Raw genomic sequence first — 17,606 nt, forward strand, 5'->3', positions numbered from 1 at the left:
CTTTCTTTCTTTCTTTCTTTCTTTCTTTCTTTCTTTCTTTCTTTCTTTCTTTCTTTCGATTAACTTCATATAGATATGTATGAAGCCAGGTTTGGTGGTATATTCCTGTAATTCCAACACTCCTGAGGTGCGGAAGAACAGAGTTTCCAGTCAGCCTAGGTTACACAGCAAGACTCTGTCTCAACACAAACAAACACAACTTTTAATTTCGTATTTTGGGTGGGGGGTTATTTGTTTGTTTGTTTTGCTTTTTTGAGACAGGGTTTCTCTGTGTAGCCCTGGCTATCCTGGAATTCTCTCTGTAGGCCGGGCTGGCCTTGAACTGACCTGCCTCTGACTAAAGTCTTGCACCACTACACCCGGCTGATTTAATATCCTTTTAAGCAGACTGATCCTTTAAAGTCCTTTGGATTTGTCTCACAGTTGGAATAGTACAGTATGTGCTTTGTGGCTTTTAACAATTGGTCCTCTAGCCTCTGTCTCCAAATGCTGGAACTACATGTGAGACTCATGAAATCTGGATGCTTTATAAAAAAAATTTTTTTCCAGCTATTTCTGTTTTGACAGTTTTGAGTGTTTGTTTTTTCAAATTCCTAGATCAAGATGATGCTACAGTGTATCTGACGAAAAGTCTAGTCAGTTTTATAAAGTAATGCAGACATCCATGTTCTGGTTAGTTAGTGATGGACATACTGTATGCTTTCACCATTATATGTGCTTGTGTCAGGCCTATTTCATTATTATTCTTGTTTTATTTACTTATTTATTTTGAGATAGGCTCAGCAGCCCTGGCTGTCCTGGAACTGTGTGGACCAGGCTGGCCTCAAATTCATAGAACTTGCCTGCCTGTGTCTCTTGAATTCTGGGATTAAAGGTGTGCTACCATGTAAGCAAGCTGAGAATGTGTAAATTTTGTTTTCTCTAATTTGCATGCCAAGTTGTGAGGTGTTGTGTTTTAAGCTGACTTTGTGAGACATGAAAACAGTGGAGATTCTAAATAAAATGATCTCATCCTAGTACTCACTGTTTGCATTGGAAATTGCAGTGTGCTCTATGGACCGTGCACTGCTATGGATGTCTGAAGGACCTGACCTGCAGCCTGGAAGACTCGGCCATCTCCATGCTGGGCTGGATTAAGTGCCTGATGAGGATGGTGTTTCATCGAGTTGGGGTCAGCATGCAGTCGGTGAGTGCCCACAGGCCATCCTAAAGTGCAGACATTTAGATATTCTGAGACTTTCCTGAAAAAGTGATATAACCTTTAACAACATTTAAGTTTATTGTCAGTAGGCTGTACTTGGTGACTGTTTAAATCACAGAAGTCTGTTCCTGGTATGGTGAGGCAATGACTTCCTAACTTATACTCAGAACTTACAGCTGTAGTTACATAAGAAAATTTAGCCTATTATATAACTCTCTGCTATAGATTTTTTTTATTTAGAAAAGAAAAATAAGGCTTTTATAGAAGTTATGATTTTATTAAGTTTTTGGTTTTCTGATTTTTTTTTAAGTCTATTAATCTATTTTAATGTGTAGGCTGGTAAGAATATTGCCAGTATAGTTAACCGCAGGTTAGTCTCACTCTGGATAGGGGCATCAAGGGAATAAAGAAAGGACTGACAGTGAAACTAGGATCAGGTGGTTAGCTTGATAGTATGCTTGAAGGTGTCCTAGAAGCCCAAACTGTCCTCATCCTTTACTGTGTTATCTGCTTCCTCGATTTTTAACAATTTAATGTGCATGTGTTCAAGCACAAAAGACTTGCAGGACCAGTTCTTCTGTTATATAGGTTTTAAGGATGGAACTCAAGGCACCAGGCTTGGCACCAAGTTCTTTACCTCCTGAGCCTCATGCTAGCTGTTGTGTGTTTGTATTCATTTATGATATTGGACATTGAACCTTGGGCATGATACATGCTAGGCATGTGCTCTACCTCTGACATACATCTCTATCTCCCAGCTCCTTGAAAAAAAAAATACTGTGTGCATGAGTATGATGTTTATGGGTGAACACTATGGCACATGTTGGAAGTCATAGGGTAACTTTCTGAGTCTGTTCACTCATTTGCCAATGTTGGGCAAGCCCCTTTAACTGTTGAGCCATTACACCACCAGCTCCCCATCCCTTTAAACAGATTGTTTTAAGATTTTGTCTCACGGTTGCTCAGGCTGGTCTTGAGTGTGCAGTTGTGCTCCCTCAGCCTTCTGAGGGATTGGGACTACATGCCATATCACAAGGCCTGATTGAGCTCTGTGTTTTGCCATTGATATCAGCAGTGCTCTAACAGCCATCCACAATTAGTTTAGTATGCCTGTACTCAGGGCCCATGGCTTTTACATAGTCTGAACATTGAGACCATTCCTCCTTACAGATGAGAAACTGAGCTCCGCAGCCTTGCTGCCTTGTCTAGTTACTGGAGCTTGAGCCCAGCTCTGATTCCATAATTCTTCCTCTTTCTGGTGTATTTTGTACTTATAGAAGAGAAGAAAACCTTAGGAATAAATACCTTAACTCTTTTAACACAGGCTCATGAAATAGTGCCCAGTTTGTAGATGAGAAAGTAGAAGTGTAAAGGATAATGATACTGCTTTTAAAGCCAAGTCTTTATGCTGCTGCTATTGGCTGTGCTGTCTGTTTTTCACTGCCATCTACTTTGCCTTTTTTTTTTTTTTTTTTTTTTAAGACAGGGTCTCACTGTATAACTTTTACTGCTCTGGAACAATGTAGACCAGGCTGGCCTTGAACTCACAAGAGATCTTGCTTTTGCTTCCCTTGACTACTGGGATTAAAAAGTGTGTGCCATAATGCTTGGCTCTACTTATTTTGTGTATGTGTAATATTTTGTTTTGTATGTATGGATGTTTTGTCAGCACATGTGCCTGCATGCGCATCACTTTGTGCTTGGTGCCAAGGAGATGAGAAGAGGGTACCAGATCTCTCAGAACTGGAGTTAGAGACTGTTGTTTGTGAGCCTCCATGTGAATGTTGGGGATTAAACCCAGGTGCCCTGGAAGAACAGCCAATCCACTTAACTGCTGAGTCATTTCTCCAGCCACTCAACATATCTTTTAATGTGTGTGTATTTGCGTGCATGCCTCTGTGTGTGTGTGTGTGTGTGTGTGTGTGTGTGTGTGTGTGTGTGTACCACAGCAAGTGTATTTAAATTAGAGGATAACTCTAATTGGAAAAATGAAAGGAAAGAGAGAGACAGACCCCAGGCAGCAAGAGTACTCAGCAGATAAAGACATTTGGTGCCAAGCATGATGACTTGAGTTCTATCCTTGGAACACACATAGTGGAAGAAAGTTTTGCAAGTCTTCTTGCAATAACTCCTGCAAGCCTATCCCATGCCTAAATACATGAACACATACAAAAATAAATGTAAAAAAATTAAAGTTTAATTTAGAGGAATCAGTGTGGGTTCTGGGTATTGAATTCAGGGCACAGGCTGAGCTAGTCTTTTTACCTGCTGATCCATCTCACTAGCCATACTTTAACATTTGTTTGTACTTAAAACATGTTCCTAATGTTTGAATTTTTCTCTGTCCTATATGTTTGCCATTAAGTATAAATTTCAAAATTTTGCTTATATTTAGACTTTTTGAGACAGTCTTAACTATGTAGCCCATGGTAGACATGAACTCAAGATTCCCCTGTCTCATTCTCCAGAGTGACAGTATTAGAGTGTGAACCACCATGCCTGGGTTTAAATATGATGGAACTGGTCCCAGCAACTTATGTTGGAAAAGTTCCAGGCAATATGTAATTTGTATTATAGTCTATGAATCCATGTTACTTATTCCTTTGTTATCATTTTGCGCTTTGGAGGAAGAGTAGAAGAGTGTGTGTGGCTGGGAGAATTGAGAGAAACTTACTCTTTCGTTATGGATTCCACTATTGTACATATGTATGTGGTATGTGTACAGTATCTGTAGCTGGGTGGTTGCATACCAGCATATTTCTTTATATTTCCTTGGCTCTTTGGAATTAGAAATTTATATTTGTTGACTCTCCTTAAAAATTGTGATTAATGATGTGGAACCACCCAGTGTTACATGCACATGTTAATTTACAAATAATTTCAGGAATATGAGACTCAAATTACATCATAGTTTTAAGAATATTCTAGAATGCAGCTTATTGTTTGACTAAATATTTTTTCACATAATAATATAGGTTAGTATAGACTAGATTCCTTTATTGAGCAGGGACAGATGACAGTTTCAAATTCTAGTTTCACATGTCAACACTTCTACAGTAGCATTTAAAGACATGAAATAGAACGAATTTTGCTTTCCTGTTGTCTTTTCCTTGCTGTCGTCACTTCCAAACACTGTTGCTAAATGTTGTGGACTGTCATTACTAGACACAGGCATGCACAAATACACATACATGTAGATTATTTGTAAGCAGTTTTTGTAGGTAAACCAATGTATAGTTTTCTCTTCTCAGAAGTAAACTAAATTGTCTTATTTATTAATTAGATCAAATGTTCTCATAATGAGTTTTCTCCTTGCTTACTCGTATATCTGAAAAAAAAAATAGATGATGGTTTCTTTTTAGAGAGAGTCTGCCCTTCTCTAAACAAGTGTACTGACAATCACAGTTCAGCCATAAGTCAGGGTAGGAGATGCACTCAGGTCACACAGCTTCCTAGTGCACAGACGGTGACTTTTCAGTACCATCTGCACATTGTTTCTTCCCAGCCATTTACAATTTCTCCTCACTATGAGGGCTGCATTTAAAAGGGAAAAAAAGAAAAAGAAACAAGTATCAGGGCGTAGCATTATCCGTTCTGGAAGTTAGCTGTTCTTTCCTCTCATTTCTTATCATCTAGTGGATCTGTGACTCCTTCTAAATATTCCAGTCATTATTATACAGACCCTTGCTTTATAGTGTTCTCATATTAAGTACTGGGCAGTTCACAAGAATCAGAAGAGCAACATTATGTTAGTTTACTGTGTATGCTTAAAAAATAATGACACAAAGCGATCTGTTCTAACTTTGTAGGCAAACCTAAACAGTTTATTTATTCCTTATAGTTAAAAGCGGAATCACTGGCCACTTCTCTCCCTGAAAGTGCCTGGCATTCTCTCCTGATGTTAAACCGAAGGAAGATGCCATTGAGGTTGCTGGAAGCTGGCAGAAGTACTGGCCTACCTGGGCAGGTCCTTTCTAATTTTGTTTTATGAGCCTTTTCCTCCTTGGGTGGGAAGTTGTTTCCTAGAGAGGCTCACTTCAGACAAGGTAATTGTCACATTATGATGCACAAATAGCATTCTGCTTTTCCTACATCATAGTAGAGTTTTGGCTTGTGACTAATAGATTAGAAAAGAATGACTGAGTGGTACGGTTACCATTGCCCTATGGGCTTTACTTTAAAAGATCAAGACCTATTGAAATGTATAAGGTAAAAAGTTAGGTTAGTGATTGTGTATTACAATGACCTGCCTGCATTGTTTCTTGGCTAGTGATTCTTGTTGCTCTGACGAACTGTGAGAACTGTTTCCTCTGTCAGAAGTTTTTCCTGGTCCTCTCATAATGAAGACTGCTAATGGTCCTCTGTATAATTGTCAGTGTTTTTTATACTTTGCTGTAGGCCTAGTAACTTTGTTTCATAAATTCTTTGTGTAACTTAGTTCACATTTTAATATTGAATCTGTCTGCTGACCCATATTTCCAAATTGTGCTCATTTTTATTTATATAAGAATTTTTTTGGAAATCTTCCAGGTAAAAGTCATTAAAATCAGGAGCATATATAATAGAAGAACTTTTAAAAAGTTGAGACAGATGCCTGAGGTACCCCACAGACCTCACTCTGACTCATTCATATTGGTATTCTAAATTGGATTTGGTTCCTAAAATTTGAGAATGTGAAGCTGTTTCTGTGAATGTATACACTGTATATGCCTTGAGAATGGTGTGAGGTCTAGTTTGGGTTAGTGTTATAGTCACCACAGTAAATGGAAACCCAACTGCTGGTCTTAAAGTTTCCATTAAATTACTTGGTATTCATAATTACACCAAAGTAATAGCATAATTTTATTCTTTAAACTAGAATTTTGGCTGACCTTAAAAAAGGGAACTGTGTCTGTTACTTATCTGATAGATGTTTATTTAAGTATTAAGATATAATTGAATATGAACATTTGAAGTATGATTTTTTTTTCTGTCAAAATTGCTTTTTACTTCTCCTCTGTCTAGGCTTTCAAATGTAGCACTCAAATATACATGGTATATTCTCTGTCTAAGAAAAGGAAATGTTCCAAGTGTAATTTGCAGTAACTTACCATCTATGTGCGTGGGTTTTGTCTATGTAGTTTTAAGAATAGTCTAGTGCACCGTGTATTTTCCCACTAGAGGGATACTCCTTATGCCAACTACTAACTCACATAGCGTTTTTGTAAGAATTGAAGACAAGGCCCTTCAAGGTGACAGTGACTAGATTTATGCCACGGATGCTTGGTCAGTCACTTTTGTGTAGCAAATAATGTTCATATCACAAAATCACTCCTCAAGCTTCATACTGATTTGGGATTTAATTTGAAAAATCACCATAGCAAAGTGGTTCATATTTCCAAAATTTTAACTTTTTAAAATTCTAAGCCTGAAAATATGGTAGAATAGGTACAGTAGCATTTCCTCTGTGGAATTGTAAGGAAATAGTTTATACTCCCAATACAATAGTATTTTAAGATTGCTAGAGGATATCATTGAGGCTAGTGAGATGGCTCCACAAGTAGAGAACTTGCTGCCCAAGGGTGACTACCTGAGTTTGATCCTCTGAATTCATGGAAGGTGGCAAGAGAGAAGAGACTCCACAGAGCTGTTCTCTAACCTTCATATGCAAGCCAGTACACATGCACACACTCATATTCCCACAAGATAAAAAAAGTTGCAAGCTACTGTTCTATATAATATCTTACTTGACGCTGTATTGCCTTAATACTAAGTGTCTGTCTATCCTTTCAGTTCCAACTTGAGATATACTAGCTTATTTCCTAGAGAACATTTAGAACATCATATTTAGAATGTCATATAAGATATCTTATACGATGCTTTATTGCTTTAATACCAAGTGTCTATTTATCTATCCTTTCAATTCTAATTTGAGAAACACTAAATTATTTTCTAGATTATTTAGAACATTCTGGTACTGTGATTTACCTGTTAGCATGTACTCAGGAGGCCCATGTATTAACAGTTTGAGAAATTTGTAAATATTTGATTTTCCTCATTTCTTTAGGTCCTTTGGTCTGGAAAACCATATGGTTCATCTAGAAGTATCGTAAGGAAAATTGGTACCAGCTTACCTCTGATTCAGTGTCCAAGAGTTCAGTTTCCGGTATGTGTTTTGTGTTTTTCATGTTTTTGTGGTAATATGTGTAATGTGAATAGGCAAAGTATTTTTGGGAATACTGAATTGTTTTTGAGGCATTCTCCGATTAATACCGCTGAATAGAGAGGATTAACCATCAAGGTCTTTCTAATTTTAGTTCCTCTGAAGTGATTATTCCAGATCCTCAACATTTATCCTCCTTGAAAATGCGTAGGGGAAGCTTGGGAAACCTGTGATAAGACTTGTGATAATTCCCAGGTGACCTTAAACCTATTTGGTCTTTGAGTGGTTATTTAATATTATGCCTTCTTTAGCTATTCTGGTCCTAAAGATGATTCTTGGCAAGACGCCAAGCATGATGAGTTTGATCCCGGGGACACACATGGTAGAAGGAGAAAAGTGATTCTTTTAAGTAGTTGTCCTCTGATGTGAACACTGACAGTTAAAGATACACACACACACACACACACACACACACACACACAGTAAGTAAGTAAGTAAGTAATATAAAAAAGTTTCAAAAGTTTCCTTCTTTGCATTGATCGTGTCTGTTCATCACTGTGAAGGGCTAGTTAAAAACTTTGAAGGTTTGTGTTTTTATGAATTTCTGAGTTGTGTGAGGTGAAAACAGGAAGAGCTGGTTATTCACAGCCTGTATCCCAGAACAGCTGGTTATCTACGGCCTGTATCCCAGCACTTCAGGGCAGAGGCAGGAGGCTCAGGGTAATATAGACTAGCACCAGCTACACAGTGATGCTATGTTTCTACAACTAAGAAGGAAAGAAAACATTCTTATGTTTTAAACTTAAGAACACACACATGCAGGTGATCACAAATATTGACATATTTTAAGATAACCTGGGCAGGAGTTGATGGAAGGGTGCTTAGTAATGTGAATTCCATCTTCTGCAACTAACAGGCGTCTGGGTAATTCAATCTTGAATATTATTTGTGATATTCTGTTCCAGACTCTTTCTTGAATTTTGTGGAGTGGTTTTTGGAAAAGTTCTGAAACTGCACTAGTAGTAAGTTCCATTTCCCCTATAAGTCACCTACAAAACTGGAAGCTAAATGGCCACTTAAAGAAAATGGCTCATTTTTCTTTAACAAACTTGAAGTCTGTACTTTTTATTAGGTGCTGATATTCTCCTAGAGAGAGATTTAACAAGCAAGTATTTTAATGAGCACAGGGTTAGAATTGGAAATGTTTGGGGGGGGGAAACTTGTATGGGGTGTACATAGCCTTCCACTATTTAAGCCATGATTAGGTATTACAGATAATCTAGAGATGACTGCCGGGTGTGGACATGAGATATATATATATATATATATATATATATATATATATGCCATTTTAGAGCAAGTGGCACAAGCTTGATATGTTTGGTATGTATAGGAAAGTGTCGTGGAAGCCAGTCCATCGTGGACACTAAACATTTTGTTGAAGTCCATTTTATCAGATTTTTTTTTTACATTATCAGAATACTTTAAATTAGTTGAAATTGTTGTGGTAAGCTTCTAAGATATTACTGAGTTTTGGCTTACTTTTTTTCAATTTTTAAAAACTTTAGAAATACAGTGGCTACTCTCCATTTTTCTATGTCTTCACTCTAATCTTTTCTACTAACAGTAGCTTTAACGGGACAGGACCATTCCACAAATTAAGAGTAAGTCCTTTGTTTTCAGACATCTCGCCTCATCCCTGCATGCTCATGGTCATCTATGCATGTCCATGGCAGTAATGTCTAAATCATGCTTGAAGAACTTGGCCTTGTTCCCCCTTGCCAGTGCCCACTTTACCTGGACTTATAGTTCCTTGACTTGTCTTGGAAATCACCTTTCCTGTGTCATGCTTATGTCACTCAGTGAATGTTTCTTTCAAGCAGTACAGTTTTCTTTTGTCTCTTAACTGACATTGGCTTAAGTGGGGGAACAGCTTGTATTAGGGAGAATGTCAGATCAAGATGTTAGAGACAGATCTTGATGGCTGCATTGCTTTTTCATCTCATTGATCGTGTGCCACTATATACTGATATAGTTGTGCAGCATAATTAATAAGTAAGATTACAAAGTAAGACCTACAAGGTGTTATAGTTTTGGTTTTTTGCTTTTACATTTTTTTCCCCCTGCGACTCACTCTGGAACTCATTCTGTAGACCAAGCTGTCCTCAACCTCAGAGATCCGCCTGCTTTTAAAGGCATACGCCACCACCACCACCTGGCAAGAGATTTTTATATTTTTATGTTACATATATGTGTGTTTTGTGTGCTCCTGTGCATCATAGAGGCTAGAATAGGCCATCCAAACCCCTGGGAACTAGAGATACAGATGATTATGAGCTACCCTGAATGCTAGGAATTGAACCCAGATCCTCAGGAAAAGCATCCAGTGCTCTTAATCTCTGAGCTATAGCCCCAATTGCTTTTACATTTTAAAAATTCTATTTATTTGTGTGTGTGCATGTGCATGCATTGTGTGTGTGCTTGTGTGTATGTGTGTATTTGTGTGTGTGTGTGTTTGCATTCGCATTCATGCATGTATGTTTCCTGGAAAGCATGTGAAAGTTAGAGGACCAGTTTTCAAGAGTCATTTCTGTTTCCACAATACGAGTCTCAGGGATAGAACTCAGATACAAAATTAGAAAGTGTTTGATCCTTAATTATTATTGTTTATAAAACCTTGAAATTCAATTTGAGTCCTTAAATGTGGGCTGTCCCCCCCCCCCCCCCCGCCCCTTGTTATTTGAAATAAGGTCTGACTGTATGGCCAAGACTGTACTGGAGTCCAGGATCCTCTCCCCTTACTGCCTAGTGTTGGCAGTACCGCACATGCACCACCATGCTCTGTCTCAAGTTTGTGTTTTCCTGCCCTTTTTCCTTTCTGCTTTTGAGACAAGGTCACATGTCCCAGGCTGGCCTCAGACTTTGTATGTAATTGAGTGGACCTTGAATTTCGGATCCTCTTACCTCCACCCCCGTCATTCATGCTCAGGTTATGTGGAGTTGGGGATCAAGCCCAGGGTTTTCTGCACTCTAGGCAAGTACAGACTGGTAAGAAGTTAAGCATATATCAGAGAAAATCTACTTTTGAAATTAAGACATTTTACTTTTTCATAAAAATTGTAGGATATTTAGCCTTACTCCAAAATAAAACACTGCTAAAGACACAGATTCCCAGGGTCTGAAGGATGGTTTGAATATTGGACAGTTCCCAGTGCAGCATGTCTGTGAGTGTGCCAGTGAGGAAATCTTTGGCCTTTTTGCTTCTTTTTCTTCAATTATAAAATGCATTGCCATGTTTGTCTTTTTGAATTATTTCCTCTGTTTTGTTGGTGTACTAAGAACTGAACTTAGGTATTCTGTGTTCTTGGCAAGCACCCCACAACCGAGCTAGCTCCCCAGCATTTCTAAGCTTCACTTCTAGGAAGTTAATTTGGAAACTTTATATTTAAATTGTTAATCATTGACCTTCTGATTTTGACACATAGTATGTGAAATATAGCCTAAATTTAATTCAGTTATATTGTTTTCTCCCTCAGCTACATTTTAGAATAACATAGTTTTCCTTAATCCATATGTTTGTTCAGCTAGAGAATTCTGTTCCTCTGTTCTTTGTTTTTTTAATAGTGTTAAAACTTTAATACTTTGCTATTTAATACACTTAAAATTCAAGAAATTTAAAGCATTTTAAAAAATTATTTTCAACCATATCATATTGTAGCCAAATACCTGACAGAGTAGGTTAAGGAGGAAAAGGCTTATTTTTGCTTACAGTTAGAGGGGCAGTCCATCCTGTCCAGGAAGGCTTGGTGCTCAGATGATCAGATGATTGGCCCTTTGTCTGCCACCAGAAAGTAGAGAGAAACGTGCTGGTACTCAGTTGGCCTCCTTCCCACTACCTTAAGTCAGGTCTTCCCTTCTCACTTAAACCAAGAAGTGTGTCTTCTGGTTTTTGTTTGTGTTTTTGTTTTGTTTTGGTTTAAGACAGGATCACACTGTATACCAGGTGGGCCTGGAACTCACTTTATAGACCAGTTTGGCCTTGAACTCACTGAGATCCACCTGCTTCTTCCCAAGTGTTCTGGGTAATCCTAAATGCAGTCAAGTTGATAAAGATATGAACTATCACCATCACTAGTGCATTATAGTCGTGTACCACAGTGGGTGTGACAGTGTTTGCCATCACCATCACTAGTGTATTATGGTTGTGTACCACAGGTGAGGCTTGGTTATTGACTTTGGTCCTTCCACATTTGTTTCACTAACTCTTTTCAGGAAAAAGTGGTATCTTTTTGTTGTTGTTGTTGGTTCTACAGAGCACAGGGCCTTAAATGTGCCAGGCAAGTATCTTACCACTAAGTCACATTCTTAGCCCAAATCAGTGTTTTGTTTTTATTTTTTTGTTATTATCATTTATTACATTTATTCAATTTCTTTCCTGGCTGTGTTGCCCTCCCTCATCTCCTCCCAATTCCACCTTCCCTCCCTCTTCTCTCCCTCTTCTCTCCCTATGCCCCTCCTCTAGTCCACTGATAGGTGAGGGCTTTCTCCCCTTCTGACCCTGGCTTATCAGGTCTCATCAGGGCTGGCTGCATTGTCTTCCTCTGTGCCCTGGCAAGGCTGCCGCCAAAGGGGGAGGTGATCAAAGAACCAGCCACTGGGTTCATGTCAGAGACAGACCCTGCTCCCCTTATTAGGGAACCCACTTGGCTACTGAGTCTATGGGCTACATCTGAGCTGGGGTTTAAGGTCCTCTCCATGCATTGCCCTTGGTTGGGGTATCAGTCTCTGCAGGGCCCCGAGGGCTTAGTTTTATTGGCTCTGTTGGTCTCCTTTTGGGGCTCCTGTCCCCTCCAGGTCTTTCTATCTCCTCCTTCTTTCATAAAATTATCTGCACTTTGCTCAAAGTTTGGCTGTGAGTCTCAGTCTCTGCTTCGATACCTCCATCAGTAGAGTCTTTGAGAGGCTCTCTGTGGAAGGCTCCTGTCTTGTTCCCTGTCTTCTGCTTCCAAAGTCTGTCGTATTTGTCCTTCTGAATGAGGATTCATCATCTTCCCTAGGGTCTTCCTTGTTGTTTACTTCTAGAGGAGTATAGATTTTAGTATGTTTAACCTATATTATATGGCTTATGAGTGAGTATATACCATGTGTGTCTTTCTACTTCTGGGTTACCTCACTCAAGATGCAAATCAGTGGTTTTTAATATTTAGAATCTAATTTTTTTCTTATGCCTTTGGATGAATGAAATAAAAGAATTATGATGCAGAAATTGTGTAATGTTAAAATCCTGAGGTTGTGAACCAGGTCTTAGTAACATCCGATAAAACTAGGTGGCCCTTCTGTGGAAGCCTGCCATGGAGGTGGGCCACCCTTGTGGTGTTAGTACAGGCTAAAGATATCTCTGGTTTTTAATTTCATGTTAACATTTACCGATAAAGGATTTTTCTCTATTTGTCACTTCCAGCTTACCAGGCATGCAACAGAATGGCATTCCATCCGTCCAAGAGAGGATGTAGTGACATCTTTTGCTGATGTTGCATGGATAGCCACAGAAGAAGGAGAGTGTTCAACAAGACTCAGGTCAGTTTGCAAGGCTACAGGGCTGAGGTGCACTATCTGCTGTGCTGAGAGATGACCTGAAGAGCCTGATTTGATGATATCTTACCCTTCCTCCCCACCTCCCCCTGAGCAGTTATTTTTCAGAATCAGGTAGTATTTATTAAGTTCCCAGGGACATCTGGCCTAAATCCTTGTGAACCATAGAGTTCTCTGCCATTCAGGTGGTTACAGTCTAGTACAAGGGGCTAGAAAGAACTATCAAAGATAGGTTAGGTGACTACAGTAATGATAATAGTTTCATTGGATCATAGAGAATTTGTGTACTTGAGAATGTTTCTTACAAACTGTATCAAGATGAGTTGGGGTTACATGAGGGAACAATGAGAGTTAAAGATGTTTCCATTCATTTGAGAGCTTACAAAGAGTATTCCCTATGCAGGCAATCTAAGAAAGGTATTCGGCACATGTTCTTCACACTCACTGAGCACCAGAGATCAGAAGCAGTCTCTAGGTTCTTGGTGTACTGGAGGACATTCCAGGGGAAGTCCATGTTTCTGATACTGTAAAGTGTGCTCCAGGAAGCAGCTGGAGAAAGTCCCTGAATGATGATGACAGCACTTCTTGAGAAGTGGGTGCCAGAGCTGAATGGTGAGGGCCAGCCAGAGATAAGCAGTTGGGAAGGCTGTTTCTCAGAGTACAGAACTTGTTGAAAGGTCAGCCTGGGATACCTGAGACTGTCTCAAAATAAAATAAATAGTGGCTTCTTTACATCAAAGAAGAATAGTAATTGTCTTAGGGTTACTATTGCTGTCATGGAACACTGTGAACCAAAAGTAAGTTAGGGAGGAAGGGTTTATTCTTCTTACACTTCTGCATTGCTCTTCATCAAAGGAAGTTAGGACAGGAACTCAAGCAGGGCAGGAACCAGGGGCAGGAGCTGATGCAGAGGTGTGGAAGAATGCTGCTTATTGGCTTGTTCCTCATGACTTGTTCAGCCTGCTTTCTCCTAGAACCCAGGGCCACCAAGCACAGGGATGGCACCACCCACAGTGGTTAGGCCCTCCCCCATTAATCACTGATTCAAAAAATGTCTTACAAGCCTCTCTACTTACAGCCTGATCATCTGGGGCAGCAATTCTCAACCTGTGGGTCATGACCCCTTTGGAGGTCCAATGATTGTTTCGTAGGGGTCATCTAAGACCATCAGAAAACACAGATATTTACATTACAATTCATAACAGTAACGATTACAGTTGTGAAGTAGCAATGGAAATAATTTTCTGATTGGGGGTCACCAAAACATGAGCTCTATATTAAATAGTCGGCAGCATTAGGAAAGTTGAGAACCACGTTCTGGAGGCATTTTCTCAGTGATGTTCCCTCCTCTCAGATGACTCCAGCTGCATCAAGTTGACATAAAACAAACCATCACAGTATTGAAGTTAGATAATTTCATTGCCTTGTGCTATACCTAGGAGCCTGGGCTCTTCTACCTTAGAGTATCTAGGGGTCAAATGAAGCAGACAGAACATGAAATCTCAGTAGCAGAGCTGGTGTGGTGAAATAGTTTAAAGAAAATCAGCACAGTTAGCTGATTTCTGCTTTTTGAACATCTGTTGTAGACATTTCTTTTTGTTTTTATATTTATGATTTCAGTCAAACAAAAGGGAAAGGATAAAATTCATCTAGAGGCATATAGGTCTGTAATCCTTACTTTGTGTATATGTGTGTGTTGTGTGGTGAGTACTTGTTCATGTTAGTGGACATACATGAGCATATGTAAACGTGGAGGCCAGAGGTCAGGCTCAGGTGTTTTTCTAGTGCTGTCTGTCTTGTTTTGAGACAGTCTCTCTGAGACCCAGGCTTTCACTTAGGCTAGGCTGCCTGGCCAGTGAGCCTCAGGGCCTCATCTTTCTTTGCCTCAACAGTGCTCAAGTTATAAGCATGTACACCCACACCTAGCTTTTCCTGTGGGGTCCAGGGATCAACTTAGGTCCACATGGCTGTGCAGCAAGTACTTTCTGTCAATTACCATCCTAGACCATCTTGTTTTTTGAGACAGGGCCTCATGTAGTCCAGTCTGGCCTTGAACTTATTATGTAATGAAGGATAATTTTGAACTCCTACCCCTCCTGCTTCTCCCAGCTGAATGCTGAGATTGTAGGCATATTGTACTCTACCCAGTTTTATGCAGTATTGGGATTTGAAACCAGGGCTTTGTGCATCCGGAACCAGCACTTCAATGACTGAGCTACATTATATCCTCAGCCCTCAGATGCTGTTTCACTGTGTAGGCCAGGCCAGCCTTGTACACATGATCCTATTGCTTCAAGTTCTGGGATGCAGGCATGTGTCATCATGTCTAGCCTTCTGGAAGGTCCTGTGAATTTTATTTTTAGTCACGTTTTAAATAAATTTCCTCATCTGGTCTTCTCAGTATCAACGTAAAAAAAGGAAGCAGTAATTGAGGCATCAGAATCCGAACACTTCCCTGTCCCACACATATCGAAATTTAAGAATGTGCTACTATCATGTTATAGGTGCTGAGGACTGGGGTAGAATTGGCATTTATTCTTGAAATTTTTTTTGTTTCAAATCTTATATGTAAAAAAAAAACTTGCAAAACATTTTAGCTTTCTCAAATCATAAAGAGATTTGAGCAAAACACCTAATTGTTTCCAGTGCCAAAAGCTAAGAGTCATTTATACAGCTTTCAAGCAAAAACAAAACACCAGTATCATGCTTAGTGAAAGTTAAATTGAGTGTTGTTAAAAGGCTTGACTAACACCTGTGATTAATAACATTTGTTTGTTTGAAATAGCATGGTGGTGCTGGTATGTAATCCCAGAACTTGGGGGTAGAGGCAGGAGTATCTTTGAAAGCTGGGCTGCCTAGACTTTTAAATGAGCCAGAGCTGCCCAGTGAGATCCTTCCTCAAAAACAAAGTCTGATTGCATGTGACAAAAAGGTATGAGGAAAGCGATCTGACTAATGTGGCTGCCACTTTTCTTGCCCATAGTTCATTTTGTGTCTCAGAAACATGTAAGTATAGCTGGCCTGGAGCTGACACCCAGACAGTGTCATGGAGACAGCCTTGCTGCAGTCCTGCCACATGAGCTGTTCTCACTCTGCACAGAGAGGAAGGCTGAGGTGAACTAACACTGCCTATCACTTTTTTAGCTTGCTCAGCCACATGTTCCCCAGACTGCAAGAGAGACTGGAAAGTACAGTCATTAAGCTGTGCACAATATTATTGTTTCTGTTTTGAGTAGCACAGGTTGGCTTCTCACATACTGTGTTAGTTCAGGCTACTGTGAATTAGTGATCATCATACCAGGAATTATGATTATCTCCTGTTCTGAAGAATTCTTCTGGTTTTATGTGTTCTCTGTGACTGTCAGGCCAGAGTTCAGGGAGCAGTGTTTTCAGTGTTCAGACTTTCACAGCATGGGTATTAGGGAAAATAGACATTAATGGTTCCTTTTCCTTTCAGATTCTGGGCTGTGGTTGGCTTTTATTGTCCTGTAAATTTTTTGTTTGATGTGTTCTGTCAAGTGTGGGAAACACTGGCACTAGAAGGCCGAAGCCTGGCCTCTAGAGAAGGGTTCATATATTCTTGGTTTGATCTTTCTGTTGGTTATGATCACATTGCATTTGGAAGATGACTTTTTTTTTTTAGTTGAAGCCGAAACAGAACACAGACCACCAGCAGCTTTTGTGGGCTCCTGTGTTGCCTCTTAACAGTGGTGGATTAGCACACTCTGTAGACAGTAAAGGAGTGTGGGGAAGTACTGGCACGCATCTGGAGACTGTGGGCTCGTGTGGAAGCCTGAAGAGCAGTATGTAGGTGTCTATTCAGGTTAACAATCCTGTGATGGCCACCTTCATGTTTGCCTTGCAGGGCAGAGATCAGGTCCAAGCCTCCCCTTGAGGATGACCTTCCTTTCCTGGACAAGCCCCCAAGCAGGCACATCTCCTTACCAAACTTGTCTCAAGAGGAGCCTTCTCCAAAGACAACACTGGCCAGTGAGGAGGCCTTGCAGAAGATCTCTGCACTTGAGAATGAGCTTGCTGCCCTCAGAGCTCAGATTGCCAAGATTGTGACCCTGCAGGAGCAACAGAGTCCCAGTACAGGTATGTGGCTCCTGTATTGTTTTGTGATGGGCCATTGGGATGGTAGGGCAGCGTGAGCTATTAGTCTTCTTTTCTGTTGTCTAGTGCAGAACCTGATGACTTTGTGTTTGAGAAGACTAGGGAATAATCCAACTTGGCAAATGCTGAAATGCCTGCATTTGAAGTGGGCTGTTGTGAATGGCAGCTTTATGGGAACCTTAGATCTGTCCACCTGATAACAACCTCTCTTAGACATGAGGACATTCCTTGCCTTTCTGTGTTGTAAAAGGAACTGGTTTCTGGGTGGGGACTTGTGCCAAGTGCTATTTACACCTGCATGGCCTGAGGTAAAGTCTGATATTTCACCTCCCTTTCCTCCTCTAAATGGTTATAACAATACCTGTTTTAAGTGCCATTAAGTATGGAAAGTAAATAAATGCACATAGCAGGTACCTAATGACCATTCTTTTCCTCTTGTCCAAAGTAGAGACCAAGTTTAGGACTTCTAATCTAATACTATTGGTGTAATTAGTGTGCCAGTCTGTTGGAGAGTGGTTGTTTTTCCTGTTCTTTCACAGTCCTAGCAAGACCCTT

At 39.9% G+C, this 17,606-nt stretch overlaps 1 protein-coding gene across 1 annotated transcript in view; it reads left to right on the top strand.

Annotated features, from left to right (window-relative positions):
* Mtfr1 (mitochondrial fission regulator 1) overlaps positions 1 to 17,606 on the top strand; it is a 29,511-nt gene that overhangs the window by 6,612 nt on the left and 5,293 nt on the right. The window contains exons 2-5 of the mRNA XM_055603376.1: positions 1,046 to 1,186; positions 7,248 to 7,346; positions 12,805 to 12,920; positions 16,801 to 17,033. Of these exons, the coding sequence (XP_055459351.1) occupies positions 1,121 to 1,186; positions 7,248 to 7,346; positions 12,805 to 12,920; positions 16,801 to 17,033 (514 nt within the window). The 5' untranslated portion in view covers positions 1,046 to 1,120. The remainder of the gene's footprint in view (positions 1 to 1,045; positions 1,187 to 7,247; positions 7,347 to 12,804; positions 12,921 to 16,800; positions 17,034 to 17,606) is intronic.

This window comes from Psammomys obesus, unplaced genomic scaffold (genome assembly GCF_907164565.1).
Source record: "Psammomys obesus unplaced genomic scaffold, mPsaObe1.curated_primary_1811, whole genome shotgun sequence".
Lineage (NCBI taxonomy): Eukaryota > Metazoa > Chordata > Mammalia > Rodentia > Muridae > Psammomys > Psammomys obesus.